This window comes from Leopardus geoffroyi, chromosome C1 (genome assembly GCF_018350155.1).
Source record: "Leopardus geoffroyi isolate Oge1 chromosome C1, O.geoffroyi_Oge1_pat1.0, whole genome shotgun sequence".
NCBI lineage: Eukaryota > Metazoa > Chordata > Mammalia > Carnivora > Felidae > Leopardus > Leopardus geoffroyi.
The window spans coordinates 128682205-128704232 of record NC_059328.1 but is presented as its reverse complement, the minus strand read 5'-3'; the positions used below and the strand labels follow the sequence as shown (position 1 = coordinate 128704232).

Genomic DNA, 22028 nt, shown 5'->3' with positions numbered 1-22028 from the left:
ACAGCTCAGAGCCTGGAGCCTGCTTCAGATTCTCTCTCTCTCTCTCTCTCTCTCTCTCTGCCCCTCTCCCACTCATGCTCTGTCTCTCTCTCTCTCTCAAAAATAGATAAGAATTAAAATTTTTTTAAAAAACATGATTATGAAAAATGATAATTTTTGCATAATTTCTACCCAAGTTTGAGAGTCAATTTGAATTTTTATGATTATAAAGAAAGGTTTAGTCTTCTATTACTATAGTGATAATTTTTTTTTTAAAACTTGTTGACACTTTGATAAAATGTGGAAATGCATGCCTTATCCTATGTAGTTGTACTATTAATTATGTAAGAATTCAGAGCTCTGCCTGGTCTATACTCTGAAATGTTCACAATTGAAATTGAAAACCTCTTAAATTAAACTTCTAAAAACCCAAATCCCCAACCTGGTTATAATTATCCCTTTGTAGGAAATAATATATCTTATAAAATTATGTTGTAAAATATCTAGGTGAAGCAAAGATATAAACACTGAAGGCCTCCTACCTTAACATAGCATTTTTTCCGTCACTTCTGGTGCACCAGACCTGCCGAGTTTGATAACCGATCTCTAAGTCCCAGGGCTTGGAATGGTGATGTGGCTTGTAACTCTGATGTCTAAAGGTTACTCGCTCCTTTGAATCAGAGCTAACATCCAGAACAGTTCTTCCGCTTAGGTTAATTTCTTTAAGATGAGGCAGCCTACATTTACTCCATGGTCCAACTTTAAGGCTAAAAGTATATTCCTCTTCTCCAAGAGGACAGGAAACGGGAGTGTCACAGGCTCTTGACTCAGTCAGATTGGGACACTGAGAACCACCATAGAGAGGGGGAGCGATGGCTGCCCGGGTTCTGTGTTGCAATCGCTTCTCACATCCCTTGCTACACTCGGACCATTGTGAGAATTCAGATACAACACAATCCCGGGGGCAGGGAATGAGGCAAGCTTGCTCTGTGGGGGGCCGTGGGACAAAGTGTTCACATATTTCATTTCCAGCCACGGTTCTGTTCAACTTCTGAATACAACGCGCAGTCCGGTGCTGTAACCCATGTTGCGCTGTCACACACTCCTCAGGCCGAGGCTCGGCTTGGCCGAGGCTGGAAGGGGCGAGCACACAATGGTGCCAGTCAGAGACCTCCCACTGGAAGAGGTCACTGTGCCAATCACAGACTCGGAAGCAGCTTCTTTCCTTTGGAGGCCTGCTGTTCTCATCACAGTTAGAGACGTGACTCGTCCACCCTTCCAAGTGGAAACACCACAGTGCACGACTCTGGACTCCTCCTGGTCCACAGTCTCCTGCGCACCTTCCCCAGGGGCCTATAGGCACAAAGACAAGGATGTCAATTACTCAGACATTCCACCCGGCCCTCCACACAAAAATGGGTCAGTCTGCACACTTCCCAACACAACCAGTATGAAATTATGAACTTGAGTGGAGGTTTAATTTAGTTGTGAAGAGTGTGAACGCTGCATCGGTCTGCCTTTGTTGAAATCCCCTCTCCCTCTCTTACCAGCAATGTAAACTTGGATGAATTACTTCCATTTCTAAGCCTTAGTTTCCTTAACTACATAAGGGAAAGAATAAAAGCACTGATTTGCAGAACTGTTCTGAGGATCAGTGGTACAATGTGGTGCTAAGGAGACAATGCACACGTAATAAATGATTGGTACCATTATAATTGCTACATTCCAAAGCCTATATATCTAACTCAATATTAATACTTTCTAGGTAGACAATGTGTGATCTCAAAGAAAAGCCCTAAACCCAGGATCTTAATAAAGTAGGGTCTCTCATCTTTCTAAGCCTTCAGCTCAATACTGCAGGTGGCTCAGAAGAGAAATACGTTTTTAAAAAATAACTTGCCAAAGTATCCTAAATATATTTTCACTCGCTTAATAGATGTCCCCACTTTTGGTTTTTGCTTGCAGAGTGAATTGCATGAAAAAGAAAATATCTGGTGGGGGAGGATGTAATAAAAGCAGCAACAGCACTATTGAACTGCCCCCACAATCCCTGAAATATACCCCCTTGGATTTTTGACAGGTAATGACTCCGGGTAAAGCTTCCAACATTGGTTCATAATATGCCACTTCTTTTAATTACTGAACACGTTTTCATGAGAAAGAGTCCCACGAAGAAACGGACAGACAAAAGAGTGTCCATTGAGGTTTCTCACATTGTTTTGCATCTGATCTGAAGACATACCAGCCAGCCTTATCCAGAAGGCTGATGATACAACTTCATAAGGATGGCAAGTAAGCACATTTTATGTCAATTGGAAAGAAAATACTTTCCTCTCTTTCACTTTACTTAAATATGTAATATGAACGCAAGAAAATTTTATCAGCTCAACCATGTAACCTTTGCCCCTACACTAGGTTGTGATAATAATAAAAGTAATTCACACCCCGAGAAACAATTTACATAGGTAAGGGAAAGAAGATGCAGTCTTTCTGTCTTTCCCCAAATTTGATCAAACACCCCAAATGCCCAAATGCCATTTAACTACTTCATGGAATTTGTTTCCATGTCCACACATTATATTTCTAGGAACAGTAATGTGTGCATAGTCACATGCATTTAGGAAGAGACATATATATCCTCAGAGAAACAGGTACTTGCATTTGGGACCAAATGCTGCAGTGAGGATCTATCACTTTAACAGGACATCAGTTTGGGGGTTCTAATGTGCAGTCTTCCCAGTTCTTCCTCACAGCCCTATCTGGTTATGCAGACCTACTATGCCAATGACTTGTCACTTTGTAAGTGAGATTAACGGAGAAAATACACTCAGGTCCTTTCAGTGTCCTCATCCTGGAGACTCCTCTTGCTGAAGTGGGCACAGAAGTTTCATTGAAGTAAGTCAGCTTTTACTCACCACAATGCCCTTGACTTTGCCCACTTATTTCCTAGGTGTGGTGCCCCAGCTCATGACACAGTAAATGCACATAAAAAATGGAACTCTCGGCTCAGGCTGATTTCATCAACTGCCCTGGATTCTGGTGATTTTTCTCCTAGATCACCCACAATTTTGTACTCTGTAAATCGAGATGTTCATTGCTACATGAAAGTCATTTAAAGGCTTCTTGTGTCCAGATGCTCTGGAGCAATCTCAGTTCAAGTATGCCATCCCTTGTCCATCATGGCAGACTGTGCACGCAAATTTTTATTAGTGCCCCCCCAAAAAAAAATCACCATGGTTACTCAGTAAAGAAATACTCCAGGGGCACCTGGGTGGCTCAGTTGGTTAAGCATCCAACACTTGATTTCGACTCGGGTCATGATCTCACTCACGATTAGTGTCAGTGCAGAGCCTGCTTGGGATTCTCTCTCACTCCCTCTCTCTCTTCCTCTCCCTCCTTCTCTCTCCCTCTCTCTCTCAAAATAAATAAACTAAAACAAAAAAAGATATATCCATTTAACAAATTTTAAAATCTAAAATCAGTCTTGCATAAAATAAAACAGTTATCAGATAAAATTGAAAGATGCTCATTTTCTAAGTACTAGGTTTTTAAATAATGGCTGTCTGCTTACCTTTCTTTGTTAATGTAGGAAATACACACAACTTTTCCCTTAGGACTGTGTGTGTGTGTGTGTGTGTGTGTGTGTGTGTAAAGAAAGTAAGACCAGAAAAATCAAACCATTTCTAACCAATCTGAAAAATTTAATACTAAATTTAATTCATCTAGAACACCTTACAAAGTGATCATTATTCTTACTCTTAAACCATTTTACTAACATATTTTCTTATTATTAAAATGTTTCCTTCTTGTTCTAAGTTTTTTGCCTACTTTCAAAACTGTTAAGGTAGCTCTTTTTTGTTATTTGAAATCATTAATATTTTAAACCTTGTACATTACTATTCTTCCCTTAGCTTTCACATTCTCCCATCTACAAAGAAATACACCAAACAGCGAAAAATTTCGTAGATCAATGGAAGACAAAATATACGTATTAAGAAATAATTATTACCATTTGTTAAGGGCTAGCAGTGCTGTCGTAGGCTGGGATGATAGCAGAAGACTGTTACATATTCAAGAATTTTACCAAGTGGTTGCTAAATCATTCATAATTTGAAATCAACCATGATGTGAGTATTTATACCACAAATCAAGACATTTAAAAACAACAACAACAATAACACAGAACTGCTTTGTCATATACCACAAGCAATTTGCTCAGTGCCTTCCTTCTTTTCTTGTTTCTTACAACAGTCCTCTGACATGGGGCTGGTATGCTCCTTTTATCAACTGGGGAAACTAAGCTCAGAGAAGTTACAGGGTGCATCCAAGGTTATACAGCTAGTAAATGGTAGACTAGAATGGGACTCCAGATCTGTGAGACTCCAAACTTAGGCTCCTGCCCTTCATTTGAAATGAGTTTTTGTTGTTGTTGGTGGTGGTGGTGGTGGTTTTTTTCCATATGCATTGGTATGTGTGATCCTAACATCACAAGGCAGATCTGTTTCTTAGTTTAGCTATGATCTCTCCCATCTGGTAGTTAGTATTCCTTTGGATATGAGTACAAGTAATCAAGGTGGTATTTGAGCAATGATTTCCCCCTTCTGGCCCTGGAAATTTAGGATGGCAGGTAAGACACATGCATGTTGATAAGCATTAGTCAGTACATTTAGGAAGGCGCAGTCAGGGTAGAATAGTTTCTCCTCATGTTAAAAGCAAACTTTGCAGACAACTGAACAACAGGTAAATAACAAGCAAATAAAAAAGTGAATTGCGTATGCTTGGAATAAATGAAAAACAAATTGCAAACAAGACACATAAGATGGAGACAAGACCTCTAAGCAATTGACCTATAACAATTTGCATTTCTCAGGCATAGAGGCAAAATGTGTTCCATGATTTATTCAGTTGTGTTTGCCTATGAACTTTAAAGACACACACTCGTGAAATACACATAGCCCTGAGGGATTTTGCCATTTCAGAAAACATGCACATTTAAGTAAGCTGTGAACTAGTTTGAGAAATCTTGTATCTTTGTCCAAGTTCAGAAATAGGACATATTAAAGTTTTGAGCAGTTGCCTGTAGAAAATGAATTATCACCTTTAAATTTTCTATATATATATATATATAAAATGTGATTATATTCACAATATATATCTTAGATAATAATCTAAAGAAACATATAGGAAACCCATGCTTGTAAACATCAATCATTTGGTATTCCTTAATTGAAAACAGGCCCCAAGTAATACAAATTAAACAAAATTTAGAACCAGTAAAGGATTAAAAGTTTAATTAGACATAATGTGCCTTTAAACTAAAACTCATGCTGTGTTACATTTCTCAGAAGATATTTTAATGGTATAACAGGAATAGTAATTCAGTACTTGTTTACCTGGACCAACATTATGCAAAAACAAAATTCACCTGCAATTTACTACCTTTTGTGTATGATAAACATAGTCGTTCTAGAATAAACTGCTAAATCTTTTAAATCACAACAGTTTTAATTATTACATTAACATTTTGGTTTAGAAGGTAAAATCTTTGCACACAAAAGGGTAGTACTGATGGACTCTTGGGTCACATTCACATTTAAGACTCTTGGATTCTTTTTTTTCCCCTGCCTGTGTTTCTTGCAGAAAGCGCAAATATGCGAATGCTCTGATGTAATATTCCTCCAGAAGCAGAAAAGTGCTGGCACATTTTATTCTCTTAATTAAGTTATCTTTAACTGGATTAGTTTAGATGAATGTATCTCCCAATCTAAATCATCATATTTAGGACAACCTACTGGATGCCTGAGTTTTAGGTGTGGCATTCACTGAGATACCCACAACAAAGGAAAAAGGGAACTCAAGAAGTCAGAGAGAATAAACACATTCCATAGCTTTTGCACACCATTTGCCACCGTTTGAGGCAGCAACCCTGACTTAATACCATTCATGCAATAGGAGGAGATGTTTATTTTACTATTCTTTTTTTTTTCAACCACTGCTTTTATTATCCTGACATTGCTTTCTTTTTATCTTGGGCAATGGGGTTGAGGAATGACATGAATGTCAATGCAAAGCTTTAATACCTTACCCAAATTATTTGTGGATAATTACTATACCAAAGCATTCATAAACCTCAACATTACCAAATGTGATATAAAACAACATTGACTTGTAAGATGCCTCACCTCCAAAAAAATAGCTTGAAATTTATGCAGTAGCTTTCACTTCTCAAAAGGCTTTCACATCAACCATGGAGTAATTAAAATAATGTTTCTATTGCATAGTGAACAAATATCTAAGAAATCTCACTTTCTAAAACACATCAAGGAACCCAAGGAATGAGAAAAGAGTGGCATCTGAGCACTCATTCACTAAAATAACAGTTGCTCATTACCTGCTACTTGACAAGTAATATATTAGACTCTGGAAATATAAAAATAAATGAAACATTAAGTATCTCTTACAAAATCTGGGCACTAAATGTAATGCCAATTTGCTCCTGAAGACGACATTCCGTCTCTCCTTCAGGTCTATCTATACTTACTTGGTACACAGTTTAGCAGTCTTAATGTTTTGGTTTTCCAAGCTCATTAGATCTAAAGCAGCAAACCAGAAATTGAGAGGGATATTGGAGGCAGGGGCACTGGTGGAAGCTAGAAGGGATGGCCATTCTCAAGTCTACATTTCAGAATCTATCATTTTTTTAAACATTTATTTATTTTTTGAGAGACAGAGACAGACCGTGAGTGGGGGAAGGGCAGAGAGAGAGGGAGACACCAAATCCAAAGCAGGCTCCAGGCTCTGAACTGTCAGCACAGAGCCCAATGGGCTCGAACTCATGAACCATGAGATCACAACCTGAGCTGAAGTCAGCTGCTTAACCAACAGAGCCACCCAGATGCCTCCTGAATCTGTCATGTTAATTAATAACTTCTACTAGCAGAGGATGCTTAAAGGCATACAGCACCACCTAAACTAACAGAGAAAATTTGTTCATTATATATATCCATTACTGAGTTATATATCAGATATCAATAGAAACACAATGTAGAAAATGTAAAAACATGGAAATATTGTTTTCAATGAGAAAAAATTTAAACCATAATGCATTTTAGTTAAAAATTCTATTATGCTTTTCACAGGAACCAAAAAAATCCTTTATTAATACTAAAGCTATTTTCAAAACACACCAGTGGTCTGAAGGCTATGTGTGCTACAGTGTTCCAGTATTTCTCATTAGAGATTTTAACAGCAATGGTTCAGAGCTGTAACTTCATTTTCATAGGTATAAAGATTTACTTTTGGAGACAGTTTCTGATTCCATGCAAGGCCACCACAGAGCATTTGGACAGAATTTTTATACTTGCAGAAAGCGCAAGCACTGTTGCTAACATCCCAGGCTCTTTCTGTATGATTGTGCTTTTGTTTGACACCTAACAGCACAGTTTAAGCCCATTTCATCTTTGTGGACAGATGCCTCTGACTGAAAAGCAAAGTGCCTCCATTACTTATCATTTATGATTACAAATTATTAGTTGCCAGTGGCTAGAACATCCATTAAAAGTAGCTTGACAGCAAGGCAGATTAGAAATATATCTGAACGACTCATCAGCTAATGCAAACACCACAGAGACAGAAAACCACCTTTTAAAAATTGTTTATCAATATTTCTGGTCTGAATTCTACTTTCTAAAAATTCTGAAGCTAAAAGGAAATCTCAAGCCTCATATTCTTCACTACATTCTGACACAAAGTGGGTCTTTTCAGATCACTAAAACCTACAGCCTGCTAACTGCCTCAAATATGGGAATGGAAAGGTAATGTGACAGCCCAGTTTTTGGAGGAGGAAACAAAGCCCAGACAAATTCAATGAGTTGCCCAAGGTCACAAAGTCATTTGGAGCAGAAATGGGATGGAAAATTCCATTCCAGACACCCAGTCCAGTGATCTTTACACTATATTATGCTGGCTTCCATTGTAACATCCTAAGACTGCAAGGGAGGAATAAGGACCCTGTAAATGGTTGTAATCCAAGATGGGGGGGGGGGGGGCGCGGTGAAAGGAGGAAAAACATAAAAAACAAGTGAAAATTACATAAAATCACATACAGCACAAGCAACAAAGTGCCTGTTAATGCTGAGAGTTTTCAGTCTCCTGCACTGGCAACTGGAGCCGTTCTCAGGGACCTTTCACAATTTATTATGTGAAATGGGATCCTTCCTGCCTTTGAATGCTTGAGAACACGGACTCAGCTATGTTCAAGAACATAAAGAACCAGCAAGTTTCAGGGGGTTAGCACACAAACAAAGCCTCAAGCACCAGTAAGAAATTACGCATCCCTAGAATAACTATAGCAAATAATAGTAACAGTTTTCTCAACACCTACCATCTTCCTAATACCATCTTTACATTGTTGATATTGTTCTTCTTTGCTATATGAGACCATCGGAGCATGAGGTCAAAGAACATGCTCAAAGTAAACACCCCAGAAGCCCTGCTGCTGGACTCTCCGTTCTATCCACCTCATGCCTTTTCCACAACAATTGCAGTTTAACTACTTTTAGTAGCCATATCTCTTGAGCAAATGAAGCCTTGCAATGCCCATTAGATAAACTATATTTAGAAGAGGGATCTGTTTTACGTGAAGCTGGTGTGAGGGGCTCAGGGCACAGCCACTCCTCTCCTGCCTAAAGGATCTGCGCCTGCCTTGGTCTCAGCTCAATGGCCTGGCTCGGGTGATGGCCCTGGAACTCCTGGGGCTCTGCTACCTGTCAACGGATATTTATGGGGTGTTCTCATCCCATAAATATGGCTCCAGTCAACTTTGACTTTACTTACAATAAATGCTTCCGCTAAGCCCTCTAGATTCCCTAGAGAAGCAGAAGAAAATCATTTACTCAGCTGTTTTGTATCCGTTGTGTGAAAAAGGTAATGAAGAGTAAGCCAGAAATGGAGTGAAGCTGAATCCCACACAGTGTTCTTCTGAAGGACTTTCTCCCTTAGCTTATGGGCCACTCAGGCAGTGACTAAACTTCAGGAGGGCCAGAAACTTGTTTGCTTTATACTTCAAAGAAGCAAACTGGAACAGGTGCTTGGGAGGCTGAAATGTTTAAGCTGTACTCCTTCCCCTTCAGAAAAAAAAAGAATAAAGTGCTATTTCCACAGTGAATAATCAATACATGTTGGGATTGATAAAGGAGGCCTATTTTGTGGCTGGTTGTCCTAGACGTTCACTGGAAAAGCAGCAATGTTGAGACTATGTACATAGGCTTTAAAAATACATGAAGCAAAAGGACAGGGTGGCATCCATTTTATTTATCATTAAGCAACTCAAGGATTAATTTCACCTAGGCTAAAAATTGCACTGGAGCATACTTGAGATAATATTTTTTTTCATAATTTCAATTCTCTAACAGTTACATGGAGTATATCTACTTTTCAATATGTCTTTTCTCTAGTAGCAGATAGTCATGATGAACAAGTGAGAGAGAACAAAACATAAGCTACATTTTGGTGGATAAAACATCTAGTTCACCCAATTTTTTTCTTCCCAAAGGAATAATTATTTCAGTTTTGAAACAGCAATTTTAACACTATTTGAGACTCTTGTCATCCGAAAAATAACTTCCAAGTTACTGATTTGAAAAAATATCTGAGAAACAGCAGTACCATGGCATAATCACAATATTATTTTCTATCTAGAAACACTAGAAATACCTATGTGTCCTATATAGTCTAATGAGCATCCTAAGGATTCTTTCACAAAGATCAAATCCAATCAATCACGCATCAGTTTTACTTCCTAAACATCAATCCAATTTGTTCATATTTCTTCATTCCCACTGTACCACCCTCTTCCAAACCACCATTTTCTCTTGTATGAACAAAAGGAGTAACCTCTTGTCTGGCCTTCTAACATGTACTGCCCCCCCCCACTGCACCCCTGATGTCAATTCTTTCTCCATATCACAGATACATATCATTTAATAATTCAAATCTGTACCACTTTGGGTGCAGCTTGTCATCTATATGGCATTTCCATGCTTAAAGCTTATCGGTTGCTTCCCATTCCTCTAAAAAAAAAATTAACATGACATATAAGTTCCTACCTGATCTGGCCCCTTTCCACCTCTTTAGGATCCTGATAACCTGGCCACCCAGGTTCACTCACTGCTCTGCCATCATGGTGGTCATCTTTCAGTTCCTCCAATGCTCCAAGTACCCTCCCGTACCTGGGGACTACATGTAGCTACAATTGTACATGTGGCTACAATTCCTAAAGCCAAATCACGTGTTCCACCCCCACTCTTCATATCTTAAGTCACTTTCTTAGAGAATGCTTGCCCTGCTCTGGCACGACCTTACTCTTCCACAAAGCACTCACCGCCCGTGTAATTACAAATCCGACTGTGTAATTTAATCCTTGTCTCTCCCACTGGATTCTAAACTCCATGATGGCAGAAACATGTCAGTCCTGCTCACCACTCTATTCCCAGCGCTAACCTAGTGCTTGGCATATGGTTAGCCTCCCACCCATTACTAAAGCTGGAGCAAACAGCACTGTAGGAAGCAGAATCATATCTAAATATAACTAGGAGTAATGTCAGTACCACAAACTCATCACACAAATGAATTGATGGTTTTACCTAAATGAGAGGGGACGGAAAAAAGGTCCATTCTGTGTTTCCTTAGCATATGTTTAAGGGAAGCAATCTCCAACATGATGTGCAACATGATTCTTAAATACTTGTCTATCCCAACTGTATTCATAATGCCTATTGTTCTTTGTTGCAACTCTGCAACTCTCTGGGCCCCTTCTGTCCAGACTCCACAAAGCCCCTGCACTGAGGAATGGGGTACCCAGTCTTCTCATGGTTAGCATTCTAATTTTAACATTAATAAATACAAAGTCTACAGAAATATCTTTGACCTTGGACATAGGTCTAATTCAAATATGCTAATTGATCCAGGAAGTTGGCTGAACAAGTAAAATAATATTATCTTTTTTTTTTTTTTCCTCAGAGGATTAAATCTTTTTTTCTCAGAGAATTACATATTGGATCCTATCATCCCTGCCTACTAACAAAACTAAAAATGGCCAGGGATGAAATTATCACGGTGGTTACAGCCCCAGTAGAATAACAGCAGCAGCAGTCCTACAGATACTGTGGGAAGACAGTGTGCTCAACGCTTTGTAACAATCATGTCACTCAGTCCTCAAAGCAGCCTCACAAAGTAGGCTAATTTTCAGAACTCCCAGCTGCCTTAAATTTCCAATTTCAGGAAAATTGGCAGAAGAAATGAAAAGAGAGTGAATGTAGTCTCTTCAGAGTTTGTTGATATAATTACACTCTCAGATGCCCAGGGAAAGGCCTAAGAAGGGAAGGGTCTGGGAAAGTGCACTTACAGACTGTTAATTTGGACCACTCCTCTGCCTGAGGAAGGGAAGCACCAGAAGCAGAAGGAAGCCCTAGAAACCTGCCAGGATGCATGTCCCTGGCTAGACCCTGAAGGATTCTGTGTAAAATGTCTTCCTGCTCAAACCCTAATGCAACTTTGAGAAGCATTGTTATTCCAAAGGGTGGAGTTTGGGTCAGAGACCAAGTCTTTGTGTGGGATTGGGGGATGGGAGAAACATGTTTCAGAAGTATATTTCATTTACAGAAACACAGATTTTAATTAGAAGGTGATAGAAAAAAATTTTTTTTTTGAGACACTTTTGAGAATGAACACAGCCCAACTTGATTCTGGCTTTTGTGTTACCAGAAGTCTTGTCCGTTAAGAAGGTTATGTTAGATGTTTCTGATGGAGGGATGCCCTTCCCCTGACAAATAACTCCTAGCTTGAAAATAAAAAACTTCCTCCCTGACCCTTTCTCACGTCTGGAGTAAGACTGATAAGAGCAGAGATGTTAGTGTTAGTAACAGAGACAAGGAGATCATGTAGCTTGCTTCCCCAGAAAGGAAATGGCAGCCTGGGCTGTCTAGGCAGAGAAGGTTAAGACCACTGAGCACCTCCCACAGATCCACAGGCTCAGCACAGTGGGAAGGTACCACAAAGGACGAAACACAGCATAGAATTCTAGAGTCAGCCAGCCTATCAGGAATAAGGGCCTTCTAAGTGGGGACCAGTATAAATGGATGGCTAGGAAACTGGGGTCCAAAGGAAAAAATGGGGGGCCCATTTGGTGGTACGACGAGCTCAAAATAAATAACCAAAGTTAGGTGACAAAATTATTTCTTGCACACCTGAAGTTTTAGCTGAGGTAAGTACCCACTACAATAGTCACCACCACATATAATAATTAAAGGGAATCAGAGAAGCAATAATAAACACATACCCCACCAGCCCATGAACTGACAGCACCATAGGATATTCAGGCCCTTGGCTCAATAACATACTGAGAAAATCTATCCTCATTACCCTTTCGTAGCTGGGTGAGCACAAGGCAGTGGCCTGAAGCCTGTGTCAACTCTTTTTAGCCTCCTCCTCCCCTGCATGACTGGAATTTCCCAGAGTGCTTTGAGCAAATTCAATTTACAATGAAAGTGAACTGTGGAAATGTCATCTGAGTTATGGGAGTAGTTTACATTTACACCACGAAAATAATAATTATTGTAAAGTAGCATTTATTATTTGATAGGCTTAATGTTAGTACACAGATGGTTGAAAAAAATGCCAAATTTTAACAACTTCTGGGGATAAGGTAGTAATGGGCTGCCTCCTGGCCTTTCCTTTAGTAACCACTTCATCTGATTCCTGCTGAAGATAACATATTATCATTCAAGAAATCCCAAAATGTTTTCAGTGGAACAGCTGCATCTTTTAAGATCAGTACAGAGAGAAGAGCATTGTTATTAAATAAATTTGTGAACAATGCAGAGTTAAAAAAATTCAAGTTTTCTCTTTTTAGGAGTCCTCAAAGCTATCTAAATATACATCGTGAATCCCAAAGAATGTATTCCTAGGGTGCAACACTTCATAAACTTCTTTCCCTATGTCAGTTTTTTCCTGGAGGAAAAAAATAAACATATTTTGCATGTGTGATGCTTTTCCCTTGCTAAATGAGGTGATGGACCCTAGTTTTTAACCTTAATGATCTTAATTAATATGAAATAAAATCATAATTTTAACTTTAGGATCCACACCATAAGGTGAAGTTAAAAATGCAACTTTCAATCCACAGCCTGGCATTCACATCCTTGCAAAACAAAACACACAAAACCACAAAGTAAAGAACACACCAGAATAAATCTAAGATCTGCCACCTGTTCACAAAGAACAAGACAGATAGAAAACACACAGCAGAGATCCACCTATCTGTTAGGTGTTAGCTGAGCAATTTCAAAGACCTAAGACACTAGATCAAAGTGCATGGAAGAGGGACAAGGCTTAATGTTGTGAAGGCACGAACTGATTTAAAGCAATCACTGAGCGTGCCACTAATTTGCAGCCCAATAAAAAAGTCCTGCATATGCTACGCGTCTCTAATTGTTAGATTTTCTATGTCATTTCAAACATAGCTTGTGCTGTGCTAGGTTTTACTTCAGGATATGACAAGATGTACTTTACTGGCCACACAGTGAATCATAGGATAATTATAGTAATGTAATCAGATTCTAAGTTTAGAACACAGCTTTATTGACTCTGTATTCCATGCAAGAACACTACATGAACTTGATATTCTGTAGCACGCAATCAAAAGAATTGATTTATATATATATGTATGTATATATAAATCAATTGTAGTATATATTATATTAAGGATATAGCATATATTTACATAACTACATTTATATTGTATTATACATTGTATTAAATATATAGTACACATAATACTAATTTATATTGTGTAACAAGTATTTAAGCCAATTCTATTTAATATGCATGATATACATTATATATTTCTGTATGTATTTATTATGTAGTATATATAAATGTATATGTAATATAACAGATTATATTATATAATCATATTAGATATAATATGTATCCATGAGTTTGTGTGTAAGGCTGTAAACACATATACACATACATACACATATATGCATGTCGCCTGTTGATTCTGTTAACCTCTTATGATATTTCATTAGTTCCAATCTATACCCAGCACTAGAATGCTTTGCCCAATGACAGAAGGTACTGCTTATCAGCATCCCCATCCCTGTCCCACCACCAATAAACTCAAGGAGTCTTTTTCTGCTCCTCTTCCTTCTTATCCAAACAAACAGGTAACTATTCCCCTTGGTTAAAAGACTGTGCTTCTGGGTACTAATAAACATACATACATACATACATACATAAACATCAGGGTACTAATATCCAATACTTAAGGAACGTCAGATCTTTCTCCACACAGAGACCACACAGAAACTGATGATGCACAAAAAGATATTTCTGAATCATGCAAACAATTATTAATTTACATTCACTGTCAACCTACCCTCTATTATATTTCTCTTCTCCCAAAATCAATATGTAATTCATGGTCTAGAGATGGAGATTTAATGTGGACCATAACATTGTACTCCCTGGGCTCTTACTGTAACAAGCTATTAGAACTCTTTATCCCCCTTGTGATTTCAGAGAATTAGTCTGAGCACCTCATAATTCCTATCCTGATGAAACACATTATCAAAAGCCTATGCCACTTTGAAGTAATTGGAAGTCCACACTTCCTAATCTACATTAAGATTTACTTGAGGTGTTTTTTTTTTCTCTATTTCAAGACAAATGTAGTCTCAGCATGAATCTCTCTCCTTTGCTTTTTTCCAGTTGACCACATGAGCCATGGGATATGTCAGACAACCCATCTACTGGGTTCCAGAAGAGATAATGCTACTTCTTTGCTCACTGAGGAGAAAGGAAGGATCAAAATTAGCTTTCATACTCAGCTGGGCGGGGGGAGTTTGGTGACCCCCACAGCTCTCCTGTCTGCCTTTCCATTAGAATACATTTTTAGGAAGGAGCGCCTGGGTGGCTCAGTGGGTTAAGCGTCCCACTTGGGCTCAGGTCATGATCTCACGGTTTGTGAGTCTAAGCCCTGCTTTGGGCTCTGTGCTGACAACTCAGAGCCTAGAGCCTGTTTCAAATTCTGTATCTCCCTCTCTCTCTGCCCCTCCCCTGCTTGTGGGTGCACTCTCACTCACTCAAATAAATAAACATTAAAAGAATACATTTGTAAGCATTGTCTAGCCTCTCTAATTCTCACTGAAGAGTCCCTTCTGGGAGTGAAACAGCACCACTCCTCTCTGACCTGCTTCTTTCTTTTGACAACTGCAGTAAGCAACAGGGGCAGAGTGTCACCCACAGTGCTGCCAGACCTTTAGTTCTACCCTGGGGGTGACTACAGATGTGAACAATTTGGCAGTGTTCTGGGAGCCTTACCTGAGTAGACTAAGGAGCAGGGGGCAATGACAGCTACCTCTAACCAAAAAATCAACATCTTACCTGACCATCTGGTCTTGGTAAATGGAGAGAAACACCCCACAGTGGGCAAGACTCTGCACACAGTGTCTGACAAACTACTCTTAAATGCTTATGTTCATTGATTCCTCCAAACACTTAAAGCAAAGAGTCAATGACAGTAACTTCTTTAAAACAGGAGAAAGTAGGCTTATAGAAAGTGTTTTGGAGCTATACAAACTTGAGTCCAAATCTTGATCTTGTCATGGAGCACTCTGTAACATTCAGCAGCACTTTTTGCCTTGATTTTCAATCATTTCAACCCATAGGCTGGTAAGAACAGATATGATACATGAAAAGCTCTTGACTCAGTGCCTGGCACACAATGGGCACGTAATAGATAACAGGTCCAGGGGCACCTGGGTGGCTCAGTCGGTTAAGCATCCAACTCTCAGTTTGGGCTCAGGTCATGATCTCATGGTTTCATGAGTTCGAGCCCTGCATCAGGCTCTGCACTGACAGTGTGGAGCCTGCTTGGGATTCTCTCTCTCTCTCTCTCTCTCTCTCTCTCTCCCATCCCCTGCTCATGGTGTCTCTGTCTCTCTCAAAATAAATAAGTAAATAAATAAACTTTAAAAAAAAGATTAAATAAATAAATAACAGGTACATGTGGGAGATACTGTCTGTTACTAGGCTCTTGGTCTACATAAGCATCAATCTCAAATTTGGCATTTGACATCTGGGGCCAGATAATTCTTTGCTACAAAGGGCCATCCTTGCCTTATGCCCTTGAAGTGGTGGCAGCACCCCTTCACCCCAGTTTCTAGGCATTGCCAAATATATGCCCCAGGAGGTAAAGTTGCCACTGGTGAGAACCACTGGTCCACACCATATCATTTATTTATTTATTTATTTATTTATTTATTTATTTATTTATTTATTTTAATATATGAAATTTATTGTCAAATTGGTTTCCATACAACACCCAGTGCTCATCCCAAAAGATGACCTCTTCAATGCCCATCACCTACCCTCTCCTCCCTCCCACACCCGATCAACCCTCAGTTTGTTCTGTTAAGAGTCTCTTAACACAAATCCGGGAGGTGGGTGACTCGTCCATTCTACAAAGCAGCTCCATTACCCATCCAGAATCTTAGCAGTAACAATGGGGAGATCCAGAACAGTGAGCCAAGAGCCTAAACTCTGCCTGTGCTCCCCATCTTTTTGTTAGTTTGTTTTTTTATTTATTTTGAGAGGTGGGGGAGAAGTGGGGGTGGGGGTGGGGAGAGAATCCCAAGCAGGCTCCACACTGTCAGTTCAGAGCCTGATGTTGGGCTCAATCCCATGAACCATGATGAGATCATCACTTGAGCTGAAATCAGGAGTCAGACACTCACCTGACTAAGCCACCCAGGCACCCCTATGCTCTCCATATTTGAAATGTGATTTTAAAGAAGAAGAATAAAAGTCCATTGATACCTATTCAGCATTCTATGTTCCACCTCTGGCTTCCTAAAGCAATGTTTAAACGACTTCATGATTTATCTTTCCCCCATTTTTACTAATCTTCAATATATGAATTTTTCAAGCCATCCTTCCCCATATATTTCAGTGCTACTTTATTAAGGTGCACCTTACCTTCCTCATCCTGTACTCTGGAAATAACCTGGACTTTGGAATCACAGTCAGGATTTGAACTGTGGCTCCTCCATTTTCTAGCTATGTGACCACAGGCACACAACTTAACCTACCTTTATGTCCTACAGAAAAGCAAACTGGATTTTGTCGACTTCACAGTTGTATCAACAGCTAGCCCTCCAGTGCAGCTTGCCATGCAGGGCAAAGCTAAAAGGTACAAAATTGCCATTGTGAAGTGAAACCAAGCCCTCAACCCTTTTGTGCCAGCTATCACTACAGGTGGGATGATTCCTTCCCCTGCATTGAATGTACTCTGCCTGTTCTCACCTCAAAAACAAAATCTTATTTCCCCCCACAGAAACACAAGTTTAAAATAACCAAACTTCCTCAACAAACTGAATACCCCAACTGCCCCAGCTAGTCTTAAGGCTAAGAAATTGGTCGGGCCATGGGCCTTGCAGTGCTTGTTAGCGGCCAAAGGCGGGAGAGGAGGCTCTTTTCCCAGGAAAGGGGACAGGGTCATCCATAGCATGGATTGTCCATCAGAGGGCAGTAAAGACCTGCTGTCCAGCACAGACAAATGATTCCTTGTCATCCAGTAGGATTGAACATGACCATTTAGCTTTCAACCCCTTGCTGTAGTGATTTTGAATGAGGAGGTTTTAATAAGATGCCTAAAAATCTCATAGAGAAAATGCCAAATATTTCAATCACTTTCTACTCTTAGAACTTCAAAAATCATGAAACATTTGAGGACATTTTTAAGCACACAGACCCTTAAATTCCAAACTTAGTGATAATGACATGACCATCTTGAGCCCACACTGCAGAGTGAAATGAAACACTATGGGGTCAGGGTTCCATCTTGTGTTAAAAGTTTTACAATGTTAAAAAAATCCAACTGATTCACCACAGGAAGAGACCAACAAAACATCTTTTATTTTATTAAGCATTAAATAAGATGAAATTCTTAACATATAAATGAGAACATTGGGATTATCCTTCTCATAGATGATATGACCAACACCAATTCGGCTTTATACATCATCCTTTATTTAAAACGTCCTCCTTAACATCCTTAAAGTTATTCTTAATGTCCTCTGAATAACCTTTTATATACTCTCTATAAGACATGCATTTTCTAATATAAACTACACTGTTTATACCACCTTGTCACACAATTGGAAACATGTGTGATAAAGCAATCTTAAGATATACAACTTGTTAGTGCAGAAAGTATTTTGGTCACATAAATCCATATTTATCTTCTTGAGAGATGTAGAGAGGAGGGAATAAAGGAAAATCGTAACCCACCACCCACCCTACCCCCCACCAACCTGGGTTAAGACTTGCTGGAAAATAAAAATAAGACCTTTTCTCAGACAAACAAGTGCGAAAAATGAAAACAGCAGATTATATCCACATGGAAAAATAAACTGGATTCCTAAAGGCCTGTCCCTTTAGAACAAAAGGACAATATCACAATATGCTATATACATATATATTCCATTCAGAAACATGAGCTCCGCCTTCATACAGCTCTTCATTAGCCCAGGTAAAAGACTCTAGTACTCATTTAAATTTAGATCATTTTAATATATAAATATAAAATAGTCAAGTTGAAATAGTACTCCCTGATATAAAATATCAATTCAGTATTAACTACAAATAATATTATACTACTATTTACAGTACTTACATATATAAACAATTCAATTCAGCATTAAGTGACCGCTATGTAGAAAACATAGACATCAGAATTATAAGAGGACTTTCAGAAATTAATGTCTAAATTTAAATCTGCGTTCAGATTGCTTAGAATCTCCTAGGAAAAGAAGACTTAGCTAAAATTATGTCAGTGTAAAGAATGATTAGTAGTTACTCCAATCAATGCACAAAGGCTTTACAAACACTGAGTCAGAAAAATTATCCACTCAGAAAACTGGATGTTTCATGGACGGCAGAGTATTATAATGACACATGACACTTTCTTCTCAGGGAAGGAAGAGAAAATGGGAATGATGTGAGCAATTTTTGAGGAATTCATACCAAATGGTCTTGATTTTCTCAATCAAATGGGAGGGAAGTGACAAACTATCAGTTATAAAACAAGTCACAGGGGATGAAAAATACAGCATATAGAATGTAGTCAATAAGACTGCAACAGTTTTGTATGGTGACAGATGGTAATTACACTTAGCATGGTGAGCATTTCATAATGTATATAATTGTTGAATCACGATGCTGCACACCTGAAACTAATATGATATGTCAACTATACTTCAGTTTAAAAAAAAAAGAAGCAAAGAGGAGTCTGGGTAGGAGAAGCAACCTGACATTTACTGATCGCATGCTTTCTGCCAGCCACTGTGCTGAATGCTTGAAGTACTCAGAGACCATACTGTGTGCCATCTTCCTTGCTCTTGTGAACAAAGAGAAACATTGGCTCATGCTGAGTATCCTTAGAAGCCGTCACTTTTATATAAGGATCTAAACTAAGGGTTCGACACAATATCCCATAGCTGTTGATGCCAAAATATGTTATGATCCCATGAGAGTTGCAGATGGAGCTGGTATTTCAATTAAATAGTTGTTTAATACAAAGAAAAAGAAAGTCCTAAAATAACGAAAGGGAAACAGAGAGAGGAAGTTTCAGCCCAGCCACTGTGAGGCAGGGAGACAGACAAAGAATCCAGTAGGGATGAATAACTGTCCCTCTAAATCTGCTGTCTGGTATTACACTACGCAAATATTTAAAGGTTACCTTGCATCTGTGATAGAGATACCCTTTCAGTGATATTCTCCTGCTTTGCTAAGTCCCTCTGGGGAAGGAATGCACACACCATTCTGATTAAATACTTACAGAATGATGTTCTATAGACACTACACAGAAGTTAGAAGTATTTCAAAATAGCCCTATTTAAACAAAAGTCTACTTGTGACAGGTATGTCTTTTTGTGTTTTTCAAAATCATACTGAGAAAGTTGTAACAGTTCCTTCAAGTATACTGAAAGTGAGCAATCACTCTTTGGCAATATTGGTAATAATAATATATCTTCATCCTTCATAGTTATTCATAAGTTTGATAGTGTAACTGAGAAGGAAAAATGAGTATTTCTCTGAAAAAAATTGTGAATATTACATTTGCCATGTAGGTGACATAAAAAAAAAGATGTAACAAGAAGATTATGTGTGCTGACATTTCATTAAAAGCTCTGTGGACATTTGTATATGGCTATTAAGCAGAAAAACCAGGAAATGAAGATTATCTTTCAAAAAAGGAAATCATAAGGTAGTTCTACTGAACATTTTGAATTGAATGGCATTTCATGTGGATTTGTGAAAATAACTAAAAGTTGTGGCATTTGTAATAATGCCTTAAAAATACTTACAATTCCGTACGAAAAGCTCTGAATCATTTAATCATTTTTTAAAGCATCTAGTCATTCGTTTTAAGCGTTTGCACATTTTGAATATGTGGAAGCACATTTTATGTACTCTAGAGTACTGCTGATGTAGTAGGTAGTATATCATCAAACTACTGCTGCAGCAATTCTAAGGTCAAAGCTATTGCTTTTGGGTTTGATACATTTTACACATGATTTATGGATTAATTTTATGGAAAATATGTAAGCTATATGTCCCAAAAAGCATTTTATGGCATTGTAACAATAAAACATTATAGTTATGGGATGCCCTTCATCTAGTCATATCAAAGCCCTTTCCTGACATTAGTTAATCCTTGTAAATACCCCCTCAGAGGCAAGAAAGTATTACTTGCACTACCTTTTTTTAGAACACAGAGAGCACTGGGGATTTTCACAAGTCTACCTGGATTTAGAAATACTACAAATCATCAATGCATTTACTCATTCATTTCATCTATGATGAGCCCTAGAAATCATGTTAAGACCTGGGGTTAGAATGGGCCAAAAAAACAGGAGCACCATCCACGGCCCCTTTCTTGGAACTTCTTGTGAAATGTGTGAAATGCTTTAATTCATGGGGATCAAAACCAAACGATAAAGTAATACTTCTCTTCTCTAAAAGCTCACACTAATTAATCTAGGAACATACCTCTCTACAGTATTTGCTAGCAGCAAAAAGCTAAGCTTCCAAGCAGCAAAAATGTGTCACCAAAACGCCACAAAACGCTCTGAGAATTACTTTCCACACCTCCCTGACAGAGATTGGTTAACTGGTTTCCAAGCCAGTGAGTCAAAGTAAAATTAGAAAAGAGTGGGGTACAGTTAAATGGCAGTAAGAAGCAGGCACTTCAACAACACATATAACACAGACAGCTTAATGATAAAAAAAAAAAAAAGAGCCACACATATCCCCACAAAAGGCCAAAAGTAGAGCTCAAAGTTCACACCAGTCAGAGGCTTACCATTGTCAGGGGCTGACAGTCCTGGAGTGCATTCTTTCTTGATGATGTTATTGATGACATTTGTAAGAAAGAGCACCACATTTTCAACCCTCTCTGTATCCAAACTCTGCAATATGACTTCTCAGAACTTCCATCAAGACGTGGAGTCTAGTTCTTCATCTGAAACTAGGTTAGCCTCATGACTTACTTTGGCCAAAACAGTGTGCTGGGAGTGACTGCACCAGTTCTGAAAGGTCTGGAGAAGACTTGTGTACTCCTACTCCCTCTGATGCCATGTGAACTAAACTCGGGAGAGCCTGCTGGAGGATGTGACCCCACATGCAACAGAAATGAATCACAGCAGCTATGACCATCTCAGATCAGCCAGCTTCTGGCAGACCTTCTAACTGACTAGAGATACAAGGGCAAGATATAATCTGCTAATCCCAGATTAGCAGGACCCACCTAGCTCACCTGTAGACACATATACAATAATAAAATTAGGTATTATTCTGGATAAGCCTAACCTAAGACTTGAGATCACTATTATGAAGAGCTCCAAAGGAATCGTCCCAACACCCACATATATGTACAAATATGTTTTCCTAAGCCTTTCAGCAACCTGCAAAATCTCCTTTCT

The 22028-nt window shown here is 38.8% G+C and overlaps 1 protein-coding gene across 2 annotated transcripts in view; it reads right to left on the bottom strand.

Moving 5' to 3' along the window:
* The window catches only part of THSD7B (thrombospondin type 1 domain containing 7B), a 1583569-nt gene that overhangs the window by 575352 nt on the left and 986189 nt on the right, over positions 1–22028 (bottom strand). For both annotated transcript variants that reach the window (XM_045479666.1, XM_045479668.1), the window contains one exon: positions 522–1332. In XM_045479666.1, coding sequence (XP_045335622.1) covers positions 522–1332 — 811 coding nt within the window. The remainder of the gene's footprint in view (positions 1–521; positions 1333–22028) is intronic.